The sequence below is a fragment of the Hemicordylus capensis genome, chromosome 14 (assembly GCF_027244095.1).
Source record: "Hemicordylus capensis ecotype Gifberg chromosome 14, rHemCap1.1.pri, whole genome shotgun sequence".
Lineage (NCBI taxonomy): Eukaryota > Metazoa > Chordata > Lepidosauria > Squamata > Cordylidae > Hemicordylus > Hemicordylus capensis.
Genome location: NC_069670.1, coordinates 17,004,583 through 17,025,003, shown reverse-complemented (window position 1 = coordinate 17,025,003; position 20,421 = coordinate 17,004,583). Strand labels below are relative to the sequence as shown.

The following is a 20,421-nucleotide window of genomic DNA, read 5'->3' as shown; positions in this document are numbered from 1 at the left end:
AACCAATGAAACGGGGGGGGGGGGGAGTTTGTTTTATCGAAGGGCTAATCCAGTATGGACCTGAGCACCACCTGCCAACCAAACGCTGTGGTCAGCGTGCGGCCCAGAGACGCTGTGAAACTTCTGGAGGAGCTTCAAGAAGGGTCTCGGGGAGGAGAGCTGGTCTTGTGGCAGTGAGCATAAATCCGTCGCTTCCCTTGGCTAAGCAGGGTTCACCTTGATTTGCATTTGGATGGGCGACTACATGGGAGCGCTGGGAAGATATTCCTCTTAGGGGGCAGGGTCGTAGCTCAGTGGAAGAGCTTGCAGAAGGCCCCAGATCCACTCCCTGGTATTTCCAGCAAGGGCTGGGAGAGGCCCCTGGCTGGAACCTTGGAGAGCCGCTGCCAGTCAGTATAGACAAGACTGAGCCAGAGGGTCTGACTCAACAGGTGGCGGCGTCATATGCTCATTAGGAGCATCCACAGAACCGTAGCTGAGTAGAGCACCTGCTTTGCCTGCATGCACAAGGTGGGTTCCAGGTTTACTCCCTGGCAGCATCTCCGGGTCGGGCTTGGGAAGATTCCTGCCTGAAACCTCGGAGAGATGCTGCCAGCCAGTGCAGACAAGACTGAGCTGGATGGACCAAGGGTCTTCTGACATGGTCCATAAGGCAGCTCCTGACGTTCCTAAGAAGCTGGACAAGCGTCTGGCAGAAGCGGACTTTTAGGTGACCCTGCAGCGTCCCCTCTCCAAAGAGCCAGCCCGTTGGATAAACAAGCCCCAGGCGGAGAGGGGACCGAGGCTTTGGAGAGCGCTTACTCAGAGCCCTGGCTGGCCACTTTGGAGGGAAAGAGGCCCCACTTACAACAACACGGGCCTGTTCAAAGATTCCCGACACTGAGTCAGCAGCCAGGAAGCCGGCAATTCCACCCCCTCCAACACCCAGGCTCTTCCCTGGGCATCATCCACTGCGGCAGGTGAGTCCTGCCCAAACGCCTCCATTCACAAAATGCAAACAAGAAGAGGGCACCCAGCCCAGCGAGGCAGGGGATTTTTCTCCCTGGAGGGCGGGCGGAAATTCCTTGGCTCCCCAGTCTGCACACCCAAGGCGGGCTGTCAGGCAAGCATGTTATGGGCAGAGGCAAAGATTGACAACCCCTTCGTTAGGTTACACTGATCTCATCAACATTCTTCACAATCTAGCACGGAAACAGCTACAGCCTGTTTGGTTCAGCCAGGAGTTCTAGAATCCCGTTCTGCAGCTCCATCCTGGTTACAGTTTTTAACACACCGCTCCGTGAGATTTTCCTGTTTCTTGTTTTATTGTACACCGTCCTGTTTTGTTTTCCAACTCCGGGTGGTTTAAAAACGCAATCAATAAATAAAACGGTAGCCACGTTGATCCATTGGCCGGTGGAACAGGGAGGAAATCCCCAATCCTCAGTCTGGTGACAGCTGTATTATTGGGACCAAGCGAAAAGACACATATCCGGAACTCTCCTTTAGGCTAGATAGCAAAGCCCAACAAAGGGAGTGGAAGTTAGGAGAAAAACACCTGCCCCAGTGGCACAGCTCCAAAGTCGGCAGGTAAGATAAGACTCTTACATTCGATCTTACGAACGTATCCAATACACTCAGCTGTATCCGTGGGTGTCTGCAGGACCTTCCCCATTGGCTGCCATCCTATAACCCAGGCCCCCCCCAGCTGTTTTTGGACTACAATTCCCATAATCCCCAGCCACAGTGCCCCATAGCCAGGGATTATGGGAGTTGTAGGCCAACATCTGCAGGAGGGCCAAAGTTGAGCTGCCCTGCTATAACCCCTGAGCTGGGAGTAAGCCCCATTGAATGCGCCGGGCCCGCAAAATGTTGGCTGTGTCAGTACTATCTTAGGGAATCAATCAATCAATCAATCAATCAATCAATCAATTAATTAATTTAGAGATTCAATATACCACCCAATCCACATGACGCAGGGCAGCATACAAACAAGAACAGCATCTGAGCTTTAAAACAACAACAACAACAAAAACCACAAAAATTAAAGGGCAAACGCCTGACGGAAAAGAAATTTCTCCAATAAGGTTTTGAAGGCTGAAAGGGAGGAGGAATGAAGGCTCAGCGTGATCTCTGGCAACGTCTGCCTCCCTAGAGAGGGAAAGCAGGTGATTGCACTGTTGCACTTCCAGTTTTCTGTGTGGTATCCCCCTTCTTCACCCCGATCCCCAAACCATTAGGGTTGCACAGAGGAAAAGCTTAGGGCAAGCCCTGCTCAACTTTGGGGGCCCCAGCTGTTTTTGGACTACAACTCCCACAATCCCCAGCCACAGTGGCCCAATAGCCAGGGATTATGGGAGTTGTAGGCCAACATCTGCAGGAGGGCCGAAGTGGAGCAGCCCTGGTTAGGGTCACAATGAACAAAGGGTTGTCCTCTGACTATGGAGAATATTCCTGCCCATTTCCATTCCTCCGACAACACTGATAAAACGTGATTGTCGGTTTTGTTTTTTAAAGACTTCTAAACACCTTCGCAAGTTGGGCCGTGGCAGGCCCGATGGTCAGGACAACGAAAGCATGAGGACAGGCTTTTTGCATCTCTAGGGGTGCAGACCTGGTCAGGAATCCCAATGAGTATTTGTCCCCCTGAGATGGTGCCCACCACCCTGAGCACTAAATGGGACTGGCTCAATCTTGGGGGCGGGGGGGACAGCCCCCTCTTGCTCCCCTATCCAGACGCCCATGAGTGCAGGACTCTTATTAACTGCAATTTGGGACGGGACACTCCTCACTTCACTCCCACAAAGGGCTGCCCCCCAGTTAGGAACATAGGAAGCTGCCATATACTGAGTCAGACCCTTGGTCCAGCTAGCTCAGCATTGTCGACCCAGACTGGCAGCAGCTTTTCCAAGGTGGCAGGCAGGAGTCTCTCTCAGCCCTATCTTGGAGATGCTGCCAGGGAGGGAACTTGGAACCTAGATGCTCTTCCCAGAGCAGCTCCATCCCCTGGAAGTAACTTGCCTAGGGAGCAAGAGGTTGCCGGTTTGAATCCCAGTTGGTATGTTTCCCAGACTATGGGTAACGCCTAAACTGGGAAGCAGCAATATAGGAAGATGCTGAAAGGCATCATCTCATACTGGTAAGCCCCTCCTGTATTCTACCAAAGAAAACCACAGGGCTCTGTGGTCGCCAGGAGTTGACACCAGCTTGACGGCATAACTTTACCTTAGTCCAAAAACAGCTGGGGGGCTAAAATTGAGCAGGCCTGGAATAAAGGAACTTTCAGATTGTGACTTCTGAATTTATCACCTTGATCCCAGCAAGATGGTCCCAAGCCAGGTCGGTGTCTGAGGCAGAATCATCCCAAGCCCCTTCCTCCTGCACACCCCACCCCGCGATAAATCTTGTGAAGCTCAATCCAGCAGCAAGCCCCACCGAAAGGAAGAAGACCTACAAAAGGGTGCAGACGCTTGTGGGACAGGTGCCTGACTCAGAAGTTGGACTGCCTGTTAAACGGTGGATGCAAAAGACAAACTTGAGGAAATTTTTCAGAAACCGCTAAGATGTTATAAAACAGATCTCTTGTCAGGGAGTGGAGCGAGGAAGACTTGGCTACATATCCTAAACCAGGCATACAGTGGTGCTGTCGAGTCGGTGTTGACTCCTGGCGACCACAGAGCCCTGTGGTTGTCTTCGGCAGAATACAGGCGGGGTTGACCACTGCCATCTCCCACGCAGTATGAGATGATGCCTTTCAGCATCTTCCTATATCACTGCCATTATATAGGTGTTTCCCATAGTCTGGGGAACATACCAGCGGGCATTCGAACCAGCAACCTCTTGCTCCCTACGCAAGTTGGTGGCTCAAAACTAGGCACACCAAGGGTTAAACATCCTCAGAGTGGCCAGAGATGAGGACGGGGCTGTAATTCAGTGGGAGAGCATCTCCTCAGAAGGCAGAAGGTCCCAGGTTCAATCCCTGGCAGCCTCTCCAGGTAGGGCTGAGAAAAACCCCTGCCTGTAGCCGTGGGGGGCCGCTGCCAGTCAGAGCAGACAATACTGAGCTAGGCGGATCAAGGGTCTGACTCGGTATAAGGCAGCTGCCTAGGTTCCTAGAGAGAATATAGAAATGCAGTCAAGCAACTAAAATGAACTAGAGGGTCAAGGATTGAGCAGAGGGAATCAGGAAAGCTGGCCTTGTGGCAGCAAGCATGAACTGTTCCCTTTGCTAAGCAGGCTCCACCCTGGTTTCCATTTGAATGGGAGACTACATGTGTGAGCACTGAAGATATTCCCCTGCAGGGCTGCTGAACTTCGGCCCTCCTGCAGCTGTTGGCCTACAAGTCCCATAAACCCCAGCTATCGGCCACTGTGGCTGGGGATTATGGAAGTTGTAGTTCAAACGCAGCTGGGGGGGGGCTAAGTTGAGCAGGCCTGCCTTAGGGGCTGGGGCCACTCTGGGAAGAGCACCTGTGTGTTTGCATGCAGAAGGTCCCAGATTCCTTCCCTGGCAGCATCTCCAAGAGAGGCCTGAGAGAGATTCCTGCCTGCAGCCTTGGAGAAGCCGCTGCCAGTCTGGGCAGACAGTACTGAGCGAGATGGACCAAGGGTCTGACTCAGTAGAAGGCAGCTTCCTATGTTCCCTAAAGCACCAAGGAATGGAGAGATGCCAACGTGAAGGCACCCAAAGAGAAATGGCAGCCGCAGAGCGGAAGTGGGAACTGGGTGGCACAAAGGATGGTCCAAAATGGGGTGAGGACGACGAGTGGGAAGCCAAGCGAGGCAGACGCCCGCTGGCCACAGAGAAAAGGGCCTCTGGCCGGTCTCTGCCCGCAATGTTCCAGCAAAGGGCAGGGTTTCGCGTTGGCTTCCAAATGAGCAGGAAGGGCGATACGGCAAGCCTTTCCTGGGAACAGGCAGAAAGGGAGGGCTATAGCAGCCTATTTATTGGCATCTGGAGCTCACACTAAAAGACAACCCTAACCACAAAGAAAGAGGATGCCACAGAACAGGGCTGCCCAGCTTCAGATGCTGGACTACAACTCCCATGAGCTGCTGCCACCCAGCTTCTGGCCACTGTGGCTGGGGATGATGGGAGTTGTAGTCCAAACACAGCGGGAGGGCTGGAGCTGTTCAGTCTTGTCACAGAAGGATCAGCGGCTGCTCCATCACTACCCCGCCACAAACACACACACACCCCCAGCATTCCAGACGTGTTTCCGATCCAGACTGTATTGCCTTTACAAGCCCTTTTGGTATACAGGTATTCACAGCACGGGCCAGAAAATAAGCCCCGATAAAGTGAGTTCAGGCAGAGCTAAACCAGGCACAGCAGCGGTCGCATCTGCGGCCCTGGCGTTGGGCTGTTGTAGCAGTCATTAGGTGGGGAGATGACTACACTCAGACCTAGTTTCTCCCTCAATGCCATCAAAAAGGACAAGGACCTGCACATGTGAATGAGCAAGCTGTCCCAGTTCGAATGCCATAGACCAGGGGCTTCCCAGCGTTGGGTCACCCGGGTGTTGGACTACAACTCCCATCACCCCCTGCCACCATGTGGCAGGGGGTGATGGGAGTTGTAGTCCAGCACCTGGGGACCCAAGGTTGGGAATTCCTACCACGGGCAGGGCTTCCTCAGAACCCAGTCTCAACTTCACACGACCTAATTCGAGGGGAACAGTTGACACATACAGCCATGAGAGTCCTCAAGCACGACACACACAACGTACAGATCGTCACGAAGGCTAGATGGTGGATCGTAAATATGTGTACAATCAAATGCATTTTTCTTCCTTTCCCTCGAGAAGGCGATTCCACCAAGGTAACTGGATATCAGGGAAATATGGGCCAGGCCTGAGAGGTGGGGTGGGGGGAATCACTCTCTGGCCTCCATCACTTCCGCCGCCCACCTCTCTCCCAAGCTGCAAAACAAACTCTGCGATTCTCCTGGCCCCCTCAGCATCCCGAACACGTTGGCGTGAAGAAAGCGAATGCGGAACCACAGAGGGGGGCAAAACGAAACCCTGGATTCAGGAGAGAGCGGGGCATAGAATATGTGGGAGTCGGGGAGGGGGTGTGTGTCTTCCTGGCCCGGAGCCAGGGCCAGACTGGACTGATCCGGAGTCTTGGCTCTCTGCACGTTCCCAGAGGCCCCACCTCTCCAGCTCCTGGCTAGCAAAATGGCCTTCCAGGCCAGAGATCCGCCTCTGGATTCCATTAACCGAAGGGACATTCACTCCCACACATGCCCCCCCTTCCCCTCACAAACACGAGCCGCGCCAGCCAGGAAAACCTCTCCATCCCAGGCCCTCCGATTCGCCCCGAGCCACCACCAGTCTGTTTCAAAATGAGAATCCATCTGGCAGCTGCATTCCAGTCCAGCTGGTAAAGACATCTAGGCAGCAGAGGAGCAGCAGCGTGCAGAGGAGGAGGCTGCTGGCGGGGGGGGGGAGGGAGGAGGAGGCCCATCGACCCACGGGTGTGGGTCTCTGCACCAACACTGGTGCACTCCAGACACACGGCAGCGGGTGCACGGTTCGATCGACCCAAACGAAGCATTTCAGAGTTCCCCCAAGTCAGCCCTTCAGGGCCTCTTTCTAAACCTGAAACCACATTTTCTTTACCACAAACCTTCTCTTTTTGCAGGCTTTTAACCCCAACCAGCACCATGAGTCTAGTTCTTAATTTTTTATCCCACAGATGACGACGACTACCTTAGCACATAACTAAGTAGGAGTTAATTAACATTTGGCAGCATATTTACTCAGTAGTAACCGAGTAGTAGGACTTACTCTCCAGTAAATGAGGTTAGGATTCCAGCTCAAAATGTTCAAAGCGTGCCTGTGGCCTAGGCTATTTCATCAACCTTCACAACAACCCTGCAAGGTAGGCAAGTCCATGTCCAAAGTGACACTTGAACCAGGGGTTTTCTGGTGCGTGGCATGGTTTTCTGGTTTCATGGGGCCTAGCTGCTACTTTATGCAAGTTCTCAGGGAATCGGGCTGTAGCTCAGTGGTAGAGCATCTCTACCATCTCTAAAGCAGTAGAGCATCTGCTTTGCACACAGAAGGTCCCAAGCTCAACCCCTGGCATCTCCAAGTATGGCTGGAAAACACTCCTCCCCGAAACTTTGGAGAGAGACTGCCAGTCAGTGTGTAGACAATACTGGGATAGCTGGACCAAGAGTCTGACTCAGTAGGCAGCAGCTGCTTCCTATATCTCTCTCTCTCTCCCTCCCTCCGTCCCCAGGTCAACTCATCTTCCATCACACAGCAATCCAGTTGTGGCTTATTTATTTATTCATTTGCTTGCTTATTCACTTACTACATTTATATATTTATAATGGAGCCCAGAGCAGTGTGAGGTAGATTAGACCAAAAGAGAACTGGTCCAGAGTCATTCAGTGAGTTTCATAGTTGAATGAGGATTTGAACTTGGGTCTCCCAGGTGCTAGTCCAATATTCTAACCACTGCACCACAATTCTAGAGTTCTGGACTGCGGCATTTGCCATCGTTTTAATTTGCCAAAGTTAACACTGGACCCTTTGAGGAAGGGGATTTTTGGAGGGATTTTTCCCCTTTGAGGGAGGGGATTTTTGAACATTTAAAAATGTTGAAGATAGTGTTTTTGATATGTAATTTACAAGAAGCTGATCAGATTAGATTTTACAATTCTAAGAGTCTGAATTTCTTTTGCTTTATCTTGTTTGAGATACTTTTTCTCTACTGATATAATTAATTAGAAAAATGGTTTTTCATCATGAAAAATGATTGGTTTTTAATTGTTTTTACGGTGATTTGTCTTTGTCCTCTTTGGTCTATTTCTCAATAAAAATTCTTATCAAAAAGAATAAAAATGTTGAAGAAACAGCCATCTGGATATGGCAAATCCAACGCTTGCTACTGCACATTAACACAACCTTTTTCCTTTCTGTGTGCAGTACTGGCATCTGGCCGCACAGCAAAGCAATATGCCTACCCTACCCAATTTGACGCGGCTGCGGCATGTACAGCGTCCGCGATATGTTCTGGGCCATTACTAGTTTGTTAAATCTGAATGTCCTTAAGAACATCAGAGCAGCCCTGCTGCATCAGGCCCAAGGAAGCCCATCTAGTCCAGCATTCTGTTTCACACAGTGGCCCACCAGATGCCCCTGAGAAGCCCACAGGCAGGAGTTGAGGCCATGCCCTCTCTCCTGGTGCTGCTCCCCTGCAATTGGCATTTAGAGGAATCATGCCTCTGAGGCTGGAGGTGGCCTATAGCCACCAGACTAGTAGCCACTGATAGGCCTGTCCTCCATGCATTTGTCTAAGCCCCTTTTCAAGCCACCCACACTAGTGGACATCACCACATCCTGTGGCAGAGAATTCCAAAGACTAATTTATACACTGTGTGAAATAGTACTGCCTTTTATCCGTCCTAAATCTCCCGGCCTTCAGTTTCCTGAGACAGCCCCTGATTCTGGTGTTGTATGAGAAAGAGAGAAATGTTTCTCTATCCACTTTCTCCACACCATGCATGATTTTATAGACCTCTATCATGTCTCCCCACGATCGTCTTTTTTCTAAACTAAATAGCCCCAGGTGTTGCAGCCTTGCCTCATAAGGAAGGTGCTCCAGGCCCCTGATCATCTGGGTTGCCCTCTTCTGCACCTTTTCAGACCCCATCAGTGTATATGTGAAATTGGGGTTTTTTGCCCCAGTATGTACACTTGCTAACATTGAACCACATTTGCCATTCGGTCGCCCGCTCTCCCAGTTGGGACAGATCGTTTTGGAGCTCCTGGCAACCCATTTTCGATTTCACCACCCTCAGTAGTTTAGTGTCAACTGCAGATTTGGACACCTTTTAATCCATTATGGCGTACTCTGCACATCCTCAGGGGTACATCCTTGCTAACCAGGACAAGAAGCACCTTTGGAAGTAGTAGTTCTCTTAAACTGTATTTAGCAGGGGGTGAGCAACTGGCCCTTTCCAACCCCAATGAAGAATTCCTCCAGTGGTTGAGTTGCTGGTGTCTACCTTGAGTTTCTTTTTAGCCTGTAAGCCCCATGGGGACAGGGAACCATTTTTTGATCTTTGCTAAGTACACTGCTTTGAGAACTTTGACGAAAAGAGGCATATTATAATAATTTCTTCCTCTTCCTCATCATCATACTTTATTCCCATGCCTTAGGACAAGGGTTCCTCCCCAGATGTTATTGGACTACAACTTCCATCATCCTCCACCACAAATGGTGCGGGAATTAAGTGTGGGAAAGAACTGGTCGACCACTGATGGATGAAAATTTTGTGTGACCTCCCCATAAAAAATAATCAGTCTTGGACTACAATTGACTAAAGACCCCAAAAATAATTCTGTGTGACGTATCCGTTATGGTACCCCGTCAGCCTCCTTTCTTGCATCTATACCCAGTGGTCGACAACCTGGCTAAGTTTACTAGAAGACGGTCCTACTGAAATTTAGCCATCCTGTAGAGTAGACTGAGTAACTGGTCTTCTACCTTCTCATTCTCGCCTGCAGTGGCAGCGTTCTGTGAAGCTCGGAAGCCGGTTGTCCCACCTGCACAGCCAAAAGGGATCCCAGGAACTCCAACTTACATTCGAAAGCGGGGACTGTAGCTCACACTGAAAGCAGACCTCTTGGCACGGAAAACAACAGGTTTCTGGGCGGGTAAGCTGTTGGCAAGCTCTGGTGGAATTAAGTCCCATCTAAGTCTCTTTGGCTCCCGTCTCAGCGTGGATCGGTGCGTATGCTTGGTTGGCTAACGGTTCTGAGTGGAGCAGCCGCAGCTCTGAGGCCCCAGGAGACGGGCCGGGACATGAGGTAAGGTTTTCCGCCAGCCAAGAGCAGTTGAGAGAGGGAAAGACGGGCGGTGGGGGCGGGAGGGAGGGGCGCTGGCAGCGTGCGTGTTATCTGAAAACAGTGTGTCAAGTTAAGTGCTCTGGAGTGAGGGAGGCCCACAGCATCAGCCTCCAAAACAGGGAGTGCAAATCGGGGTGGGCAAACTGGGTCCTCCAGCTGTCGTCGAACTACAACTCCCATCATCCCCCGCCGGGGGATGATGGGAGTTGTAGTTCGGCGACAGCTGGAGGGCCCAGTTTGCCCACCCCTGGAGTAAATAGTGCAACCCTTGGTGAACATTCGACCCAAAGTAACGACCTCTGAATAACCCCCTGGAGTTGTGGGGCTGGCATGCCCACATGCCAGAATGGGCTCCCCATGTGCTGGGAGTGACGTCATCGCCAGAGTAAACACACAGCTCGGTCTGAACGGAAAGCACCTCCGAGACAAGCAGGAGTTCGCCTCGGGTTAAATTCGCCTCAGGGTTTGCAAGGGAGACGCCAGAGGGGAGGCAGAGGTGGCAGTGTGGGCAAGGCCCCCCTCTAGACAACGGCTTTCCACCCCCCCCACTTCTGTTTCAGAAATCTAATATGTGGGGGCACAACTCGACCCCCCATAAATGCACTTTGTCTCCGCTGTGGGCCCCCTCAATCCCCCCAAAAAATACTGATTTAAAAAGCAGCAACACCACACGCCTCTGTCGGTGACAAGGGCAGAGGTGAGGCAACGACCTAGCCAGAGAGAGGTGTAGTGGCCAGAGTATTGGACCAGGACCTGGGAGACCTGAATCTAAATCTCCCTTCAGCCATGAAACTCACTGGAGGACTCTGGGCTAGCCACTGCTCGCTCAGTCTAACCTGCCTCACAGGGTTGTTGTGAGGAAAAACCATAATTATCAACACCGCTCTGGGCTTCTTGGAGGAAGAGTGGGCTTCACATGTAAAAATAAATAAGGGTTGCCCACAGTTTCCTGAGGGTAAGGAAGTTCAGACGGAAGCAGATCTCCTGACAAACCAGCTATGCTTCACATCTTCATATGAGAGAGAGAGAGAGAGAGAGAGACAGACAGACAGTGTGATGTAGTGGTTAGAGTGTGTTGGGCTAGCCTAGGACGAATACAACAGCGGATATTTATTTATATACTGCTTTTCAACAAAAGTGCCCAGAGCTGTTTACAGAGATATAAATAAATTAATAAAAGGGCTCCCTGTCTGCAAAGGGCTTACACTCTCAAAAAGAAACCGGCAACAGCCACCGGAGGGATGCTGTGCTGGGGACGGATAGGGCCAGTTGCTCTCCCCCTGCTCAAGGAAGATAATCACTCCTTTAAAAAGGTGCCTCTTTGCGCAGGACCAGAGAGACCCGAGTTCAGTGCGGCCATGACACTCAGTGGGTGACCCTGGCTAGCCACTTCTCTCCCAGCCTAACCTGCCTCGCAGGGTTGTTGTGAGGAGAAGCATGACTATTGGCACTACTCCAGCCTTCTTGGAGGACCAGCAGAATAGAAATAGAAAAGTAAGCCAGATGCCCCGAAATAACTCCTCTACGAGCCCGAAGTAAGTTGGCTCCTTCCCCGTCCCCAACCCGGAGAACCGCTTGCCCGTCCCGCCCGACGGCGGCGGCGGCCGCTGCTCACCCACGCGGAAGCCCGAGCCGGTGAGGGTGTCCATGGAGTGCCCGTTCTCGCCGATGAGGGTCATGTTGCTGCCCGGCTTGCAGCTGTCCCGGCACTGGCCCTTCAGGCACGTCCGCCTGCAGATGAGTGGCGAGAAGACCACCTTGAAGCGCTCCCGCGCCAGCGCCGTCCGCTCCGAGGGGCCGGCGGAGGAGGAGGCGGCAGCGGCGGCGGCAGCGGCGCCCGTCCAGCCCAGCGCCAGCACCCACAGCACGGCCAGCCCCCGCGAGGGCATCTTAGCATCGCCGAGGGCCGGCCCGGGCGCCAAGGAGCGCAGGCGAGCGGCGCGCCTCGCCGGGGCGCCCCGAGGAAAAGTTTGCGCGCAAGGCAAGGACGGGGCCGCCGCCGCCGCCGGGGAGGGAGAGGGGCAGGCGCGGGGACTGGGAGGAGGAGGCGGCGGAGGAGGGGGGACGGGGCAGCAGCAGGCGCCTCCTCTGCCAGGCTGGAGAGCTCTCGCTCGCTCCGCCGGGGCCGCTGGCTCGCTCGCCGCGCAGCCAATCTCCAGCCGGGGGCAGGAATCTGGGCGCGCGGCCAAGAGACGCCGCGCCGGCGGCAGGAGCAGCCAGCCAGGGGAGGAGAGGCGGCTCCCGGCCGCCGAGGGGAGCCGCGGATGGACGGGGCGGGCCGCCAGGGGGCGCGGCGGAGAGGGAAGAGCGAGCGAAGTGGGGGGAGCGAAGAGGAGAAAGAAGATCAACACCCGGGCGGGGGGGCAACGAGGGAGCTGCGCCCTCGACGGCTGGGTGGCTCCGGCGGCCACCACCACTACCACTTCGCGCCTCCTTCCCCTACATGATGGGTCTTCTACCGAGGATGGCCACCAGTCCACCCAGGGCAGTACTGTCTGCACGGACTGGCAGCGGCCCCACCACTCCAGGGTTTCAGACAAGGAGGGGCCTTTCCCATCCCAGCAGCCCTACCTGGAGGTGCTGCTGCCAGGGACTAAACCTGATGGGGGACCTTCTAAAAGCCAAGCAGGTGCTCTAACTCTGAGCGATGGCCCTTCACGTGACCGTTGCTCTGAGCTAGTTGGCCCGTCTGGCTGCAGTCATCTACTCGCAGAAGGTGTCTGGATCGGGCCTGGTTGGGGCCACCTCCTGCAGCAGCGTCCTATCTGTGGCCGGAAAATGTTGCACCACAGTGAGAGGGCATAAAGGAGACCTGTCCTCCCCTGTGGGCTGGTATTCAGAGGTAGACTACTGCTTGACATGGAAGTTCCTTCCATTAAACTCTCCTGGCTCTGGGCCGCTGATAGACGCGGGGATCTGTTCTTAAGACTGCAGCTTGAGCTGCACCAGTGGCATGAATCAGTCTGTCTCATAAGTCTTCTGGGTAGAGTGTAGCATTTTATCTGACATGTTTCTATCTCACCTTGGGGATGGGTCCGTAGATCAGTGGCCGAGCACCGGCTTTGCACGCAAAAGGTCCCAGGTTCAATCCCTGGCTGGGTAAGACCACAAAGCCTTGGAGAAGCCGCTGCCAGTCGGTGTCAACAATACTGAGCTAGATGGACGGAGGCTCATCATCTGTCTTAGTACAATGCAGCTGCCTCTGCTACTATGTCTTTACAACAGGCCTGCTCAACTTTGCCCCCCCCGCCAGCTGTTTTTGGACTACAACTCCCATAATCCCCAGCCACAGTGGCCAATAGCCAGGGATTGTGGGAGTTGTAGGCCAACTTCTGCAGGAGGGCCGAAGTTGAGCAGGCCTGCTTTATAAACAAGCCGAGTGTAACAAAGGAACTTGGGAAGCTGCCTTCTCTTAGTATTCTACTCCTAGCTCAGCTTCTCCTAGGCTTCAGGCAGGAGTCTTTCCTAGCTCTACCTGGAGATGCTGCCGTGGAGTGAACCTGGGACCTTCTGCATGCAAAGCAGGGGCTCCTCCGCCACTGAGTTATGGCCCCGGCCCCATCCTTGGACAATCTAGCTGAGCACTGTCTACACTGACTGGCAGTGGCTCTCCAGGGTTTCAGGCAGGAGTCTCCCCCAGTCCTACCTGAGGCTGGAGATGCTGCCAGGACCTTTCACAAGCAGATGCTCTTCCACTGAGCTAGGGCTCCATTCCCTAAGGGGAATATCTTACAGCGCTCACAGTCACCCATCCAAATTCAAACCAAGGTGGATCTTGCTTAGCACAGGGGACAATTCATGCTCATGATCACAAGACCAGCTCTTCTCCCCTGGTCTTGTGGTAGCAAGCATGACCTGTCCCCTTAGCTAAGCAGGGTCTGCCCTGGTTGTATATGAAAGGGAGACTAGAAGTGTGAACACTGTAAGATATACCCCCTTATGGGATGGAGCCGCTCTGGGAAGAGCAGAAGGTTCAATGTTCCCTCCCTGGCTGAGAGAGATTGCTGCCTGCAACCTTGGAGAAGCTGCTGCCAGTCTGTGAAGACAATACTGAGCTAGATGGACCAATGGTCTGACTCAGTATATGGCACCTTCCTATGTTCCCCAAATGTGCTTCAATCCCTCTGTACAATGTACCTAATTTGAACCATGTCCAAATGGGGGCAATGACACCCTTGCTATCCAGGGCGAGATCCTGTTTTTTCTGCACCAAATGAAGAAAAAAAACAAAAAAAGGAACTGCCTCAACAATGTTTTTTAAAATGTGTGTTATTTTAATGTCTGTTTAAAAAAAAATACAGTGGTTTTAGAAACATTTCTTTTTTAAAAACTGGTTTTTAAAATGTTTATTTTGTTTTGATTTATAGTATGGTTGCGGTAAAGACCACAGTGGCTGCAACTATACGCTTTTGGACTTTATTTCAATTTGAAGCTGCTTTGGGCTGCCTTTGTCAGGCGAGGCAGTCTACGTGGGTTTTAAAATAAAAGCGACTAAAATCATGGCTGTGGAATGACTAAGTGGTCAATGACACACACAGCGAAGTCAACCAGCCCTGAAGGAGAGCAGGACCAAAAACAGAGTTGAGAAATCAATCATGGTTTAGTGGGTTATGGGGAGAATTTCTTTCAGTATGGCAACCAAGGCCAACTAAAGCCATTTTGCTGTTGGAGCCAGAACTGTCAAAGAGCATCTCACTTCCTCTAATTAACCCAGGGCAGAAGCCAGAAGGAAGATCTCCTGCACAAGCCTCACTGAATGGCAGCCATGTGGGACGACGTCTGGTTATGGGTCAGAAACTGGCTTTGAGTCTTTGTCTGCCTCCCACACTACCATATAGGGTGCTCCAGAGAAGCAGTGCCATTGTATTCATAGGGAGCTGCCTTCCACCGTACCGAGTCCAACCCTTGGTCCATCTAACTCAGTATTGTCTACACAGATTGGCAGCGGCTTCTCCAAGGTTGCAGGCAGGATTCTCTCTCGGCCTTATCTGGAGATGCAGCCAGGGAGGGAACATGGAACCTTTTGCACGCAAGCAGGCAGGTGTTCTTCCCAGAGCGGCCCCATCCCCTAAAGGAATTATCTTACAGCGCTCACATGTAGTCTCCCATCCAAATGTAAACCAAGGTGGATCCTGTATAGCAAAGGGGACAATTCATGCTCGCTACCACAAGACCAGCAATCCTCTCATAAAATAAATGAACCCCTTCATTTATTTCTATAAGCATGTGGTTCTGTGTACTCTAATCAAACCATGGTTTCCAGGTCAGGAGAAGCAGGAGTTCCACTTCATACTGCATTTGCCTGACCTCATCTGAAGCACTGTGTCCAGTGTGCTGGGCCCCACCTTTTAAGAGGGATGTTGATAGACTGAAAGGGGTTCAGAAAAGGGCAACCAGGATGGTATGGGGTCTGGAAACAAAGACCTGTGAGAAACATAGGAACATAGAAAGCTGCCATATACTGAGTCAGAGCATTGGTCTATCTAGTTCAGTATTGTCTACACAGACTGGCAGCGGTTTTTCCGAGGTTGCAGGCAGGAGTCTCTCTCAGCCCTAGCTTGGAGATGCTGCCAGGGAGGGAACTTGAAACTTTCTGCTCTTCCCAGAGCAGCCCTATTCCCTAAGAAGGGGAATCTCTTCCAGTGCTCACACATCCAGTCTCCCATTCATATGCAACCAGGGCAGACCCTGCTTAGCTAAGGGACCAGTTCTGCTTGCTACCACCAGACCAGCTCTCCACTCACACCAGTTGAAGGAGCTGGGGATGTTTAACTTGCAAGAGAGAAGTGGAAGTGGAGATACCAGAATGGTCTCCAAATATCCGAAAAGATGTCATGTAGAGGGTGGAGTGGGCTTATTTTCTGTTGCTCCCGAGGGCAGGATTAGAACTTGAAATGGAAGCTTGAAATGGAAAGGAAGCAGATTTAGGCTAGGCATTCGGAGCAATTTCTTGACTGTAGGAGACAGTGGAACAGTCGGCCTCATGAAGTGGGTGGCTAGGCATTTAGGCTAGGGATGCAGAGCAATTTATTGACTGTAGGAGGAGGCAGTGGAACAGTCAGCCAGCCTCATGAAGTGGTGGGCTCTCCTTTGCTGGAAGTTTTCAAACTGAGACGGGACAGCCATCTACCAGAGATGCTGTGACAGATTCCTACACCAAGCAGGGGGGTGGACTAGAAGACCTCCCAGGCCCTCCCAACTTTAAAACCCTACGACTATGACGACTTATCCAGTCAAAAAGGCAAGATTTGTTCCAGTGCCTGCTTAAGTTACAGGAGGGTAGAATCTGGTTGAACATTAGGAGGAATTCCTCAAGGATTAAGAGCATTTCAACAGCTGAACCCATTTCCCGAGAGTAGGTGGGCTCCCCCTCGCTGGAGGTCTTTAGTCAGAGCAGGGGGTTGGAGGATGGCCTGCAAGCTTTCCTCCCGCTCTGTGGATCTATAATGCCATGAGTCCCTGGGTCTTCCCCCTTGTTCTCCCAGCCTGGCTATTTCAGGCCTGGGCCTAAGGGGTTAACCGCAGGCAGCCCAGAAAAGGGGGGGGAATGGTGATGACGGGGAGGGGTCTATTGTCTGGCATCTGCAAGGGGGCCTCGCAGCTTTATGGAGATGGGGGTCAGAGGGTCAGGGCAGGCGCGTGTCTGTGCTTTTCAGACACACTCCTTGGCTTTCCTGGGGGGAGGGGGGCGCAGCCCATTTCAATGGGGCAAGAAGCTGCTGGCTGGGCCTGCCTCCCTCTCCAGGGAGCAGGGGGCAAGGGTGCAGGGGGTGGAGGCTGGGGGGGGGTGTTTATCCCCCCTGTGTGTGTGTGCTCGGAGATCTGAGGCCAACTGCGCCTCTCGCATACAATGAGCAAGGCGCAGCTGAAAAGCTGGGGAGGACAATTGGAAAAGGCCTCCCCGGCCTGGCGGCTGCCCATTTCTGCCCTGGTGTTTCTTTCCACCTTTGGCAACGGGAGTACCTGGGGGCCATTTCAAAACTGCCTTCGGAAAAACCCGCTTGGAAAAAACGCCGGCATTCCAAACAGAGTAGCCCACTTAATCTGCAGGGGGGAAAACCGTCTCTTTAAGAGGGCAGCCTCTTTATGAATGATCACCATCACCATCTTCATGTAGAGATGTTTGTGGCCATGGGTGCCAACCTACAGAAGCAGCCTGGTACCGAGTCAGGCCCCTGGTCCATCGAGCTCAGCACTGTCGGCTACACTGACTGGCAGCAGCTCTCCAGGGTTTCAGGCAGAGGTCTCTCTAAGCCAGCCCTGCACAACCTATGGCCCGGGGGAGACCGGATTTGGCCCAACAGGGACATTTTTGCTGGCCCACAAAGCTTGGCATTTGTGTGGGGCTGGAATAGTCAGGTGCCCCACTGACTGAGCCCCCGGGACAGGGCTTATTTTCTGCCTGCTTATTCTTGGTTAAAATTGTGGGCCCCAGCGGCGGGGGGGGGACACCCACCCACAAGTAACTAGTAATTGCTTTAATTAATACTTAGTAATTTTACTGGAATAATCGACGCACTGGAAATTGACCTACCCACCCACCCCAATCAGCATGTCATGGTTGTTTCTGGCCCCTTGTGGCATTTGAGTTGTGCACTCCTGCTCTAAGCCCTACCTGGAGATGCTGCCGACTGAATCCAGGACCTTCTGGATGCAAATCAGATGCTTGACCACTCAAAGCAACAGCTTGACTGTTTTACATAATCTATCCATGCATTTTTGAGAACACCCCCTGCATGAAAAATGAAGAGGGGTGGGGGTGAGTAGAAATGACAAACAGTAAGCAGATAAGCAAAAACTTTCCTCATCCGTTTAGAAAGCTACGTATTGCCCGCATTTGCAACACAGCTAAATAACATGGCCAACTTAGACATACCTCCCGACAGAGAATGGATTGTCGTTTCGAATTGTACCGAGAAGAACAAACACCACATTTCTACATGTCTAAAAGAGGAGCTACTGGGGCTGGAGACTATCTAGCAGCCCAGCTCTATGACCTGGAACCCCTCCCAGGCTAGGTGGTCATTCTGACGTGAGAAAAGACACTCTATGAATGCTCAGAGGCACTCTTGTCCTTGGTCAAGTTGTGATTAGACACTAAAGTTGGGTGCTAGGTTTAAGGCGTGATGGAGTTCTGGCCCAAAGTAGGCTTGCTGGGTCTGGAATAATGAGGCTCAAAGCGGGTGCAGCTATCTATGATGGGACCGACGGATGCATCCAGTGGATTGACACACACACTTTCACTGGGGTGGCCTCTCCAAAATCCACAGCACAGTGGAGACGTCCTGCTTCTATGGGTTCCCGACCTGCCATGACAGTGTGGTCACGGGCAGAAGCTAGCTTCCCATAACCAGCTCTCCATGTGGTCAGACCCACCGCCATGTATTGAGCAAGAAAATGGAGTCAATATCAGTGTGAATCCAATTGATGAAGGCCATATGTGTGTGAATCCAACCTCCTGCAGGGTCTAAGACCAGGGTTCCCCAGCTAGCATCCCCAGATGTAGATGGCCTACAACATGGGGATGATGGAAGTTGTAGTCCCACAACATTTGGGTGCCCAAGCTTGAGAACCTCTCCTCTAGAAGACCAGGAGCACCAACCTACAACTGGCATGAATAGTTCCCAATTGGGTCACTTGATCATGGAGGTGGCAATGGGGTGGTGTTTTTGCATCTAGGAAATGGGACCGTAGCATCTGCCAAGCATGTAGAAGCTCTCCGGTCCAATCCCTGACATCTTCAGGCATAGCTGAGAAAATTGACTGCCTGGGGAGAGCCACTGCCAGTCAGAGCAGGCAAGAGTAAGTTAGAGGGACTAATGGGTTTGACTCAGCAGACAGCAGCTTCCTATGCATTCAGCGTCCACGCGATGGCTGATGTGGTTTCTCCTTCCAGGATGCCAAAAGTTGGGAAGCGAGGTGAATTCAAGAGGAAGAGTCACTCTCCTGAGCATGGAAACCAAACCGTAAACGTCACTCACACATCTTCTCCAAGCATCAGGGCTCTGGCAAGAGAGGCTGTTCATATATCCCACCAATACTGGCTCTACCCTCTTGCCTCACAGATCTGGTGTTATAAATGGTAGCTCCTCCACCCTACTCCACCCCAAAGCTGTTGGGACTCATCACCAAGATATTTCCCCCAAGAATCTGTCTTCAGTAACAAGAGGTTGCCCTCAGACATCTCAGCCAAGAAAGGCTCGTTTTTTGAGCATGGACAGAGTACTTTTGCCTCCATCACAAAGAACTCCAAAGTAGCCCTCACAAGAAATAGAAGCGGGACAGACGGTGTCACTCATTTGAGAGACTCATACTAACAAAAGTTATTGTTTTTGTTATTGACAGGGAAAGAAAGGGGACAAAATCAAGTGGACGGGCAAAATATTTTCCTCCTCCTGTAATGTATACACCCATGCTAATTTCTGGTCCGTTAATTGTGAATTTGTTATCACTGAAGCTTCATTTAAAATTTAAATCTGCACCTTGTTTGTTTCTCATTTGTTGCCTCCAAGGCCCTCGGTAGGGCCAAAAGATGGGGGTCTAAACAAACCAGCAGCTAAATAAGTAAAAGGAAAGTTCGAACACGTTCTTAAGGTGCAAACCTGACTAAATGGCTTTCAGTGGTTCAGGGGAAACAGGAAAGGGTTTTTTGTTTGTTTGTTTGAACTCAGAGACAGAATCATGGCTGGACAGCCATTTTAGAACAATCGTTGTTACCTGGTGTAAGCCACAGAGAGGAGATAGGCTAGACTTCCGACTCGGACAGTTAATACAAGATTAAAGCAGGCATCCTTTGCCAGACTGGCTTTATGCACCCTGAAAAGCAGGAATGGCAGGCTATATTATTGGAAGCTGTCCACCTCCACCCTCTTCTTGCCAAAGGGCTCAGCAAAGGGTTAACCTCCCACCAGCGGGCCCCCCTCCCCTCCCCTCCCCACCTGCCTGGCCTAGGAGATGCTGTCAGCCTCCCTGGGGTATCCGCTCAGCAGCACACCCCTCTTTTGTGGCTGGCGGGCGTGTGCCACCCTTTGCCCCCAATCTGCATAATGGCAGGGCCCACGTGCCAGGCCCAGAGCTCCCATCTGCTGCCTGCCCCCCACGGGACCCTCAGCCACGCAGCCAGCCCAACGCCCATTGGCTGACCCACACCTGCCATCTGTAGCCTCCAGCCCACACAATAGGAGCCCAGGCCTTTATAGAGGGGGGCAGGCTGGCTCAGAAGCCAGCTGGCTACGGCACGCGGAAGGCACAGGCAGGGAACGGAAGGCCCACCAGCCCTGGCTGCAAAAAGCGCTGAGCGGACCCACGAGCTGTGAAGGCTGGAGGAAGCCAGGCCAGACCCGTCTCTCGCGGAAAGCAGCTCCAGGCCTGGCGGGAAGACGCTCCAGCCACCAGCAGCAGCAGCAGCAGCCGCCCGGAAGGCAGCACAGAGAAGCAGCGGGCTGCGCAAAGAGAGCCTCCACATCGGCGCGGCCAACCCTAGGCCGGTCAGAAGAGCCAGCCAAGCACCAAGACCCCCAAAGGGCACCCGGAGTCTGGGCCAAGGTCTAGCCCGGCCGAAGCGTGCCCGCCTTTG

General features: G+C 52.5%; 2 protein-coding genes and 1 long non-coding RNA gene across 5 annotated transcripts in view; 1 reads left to right on the top strand and 2 right to left on the bottom strand.

The window, feature by feature from the left end:
* The window catches only part of LTBP3 (latent transforming growth factor beta binding protein 3), a 49,763-nt gene extending 30,102 nt beyond the window's left edge, over positions 1–19,661 (bottom strand). Inside the window, exons 1-2 of one of the 3 annotated variants that reach the window (XM_053278251.1) lie at positions 19,563–19,661; positions 17,461–17,577 (exon numbers count right to left, since the gene is read on the bottom strand). Coding sequence is in view for 2 of the 3 variants with exons in the window: in XM_053278249.1 (XP_053134224.1) it covers positions 11,461–11,734 (274 nt within the window). In the remaining variant the exon portion in view is untranslated. Of the gene's footprint in view, positions 1–11,460; positions 12,107–17,460; positions 17,578–19,562 lie in introns of those variants that run through there. The other 2 variants (XM_053278249.1, XM_053278250.1) reach the window with 2 other exon arrangements.
* On the top strand, positions 9,736–19,324 carry LOC128337355 (uncharacterized). The gene is made up of 2 exons (XR_008312242.1): positions 9,736–9,806; positions 18,742–19,324. It is a non-coding gene; the product is annotated as an uncharacterized LOC128337355 (long non-coding RNA).
* Positions 19,300–20,421, bottom strand: part of SIPA1 (signal-induced proliferation-associated 1) — a 47,009-nt gene continuing 45,887 nt past the window's right edge. Inside the window, exon 18 of the mRNA XM_053278258.1 lies at positions 19,300–19,661. Coding sequence (XP_053134233.1) covers positions 19,653–19,661 — 9 coding nt within the window. The 3' untranslated portion in view covers positions 19,300–19,652. The remainder of the gene's footprint in view (positions 19,662–20,421) is intronic.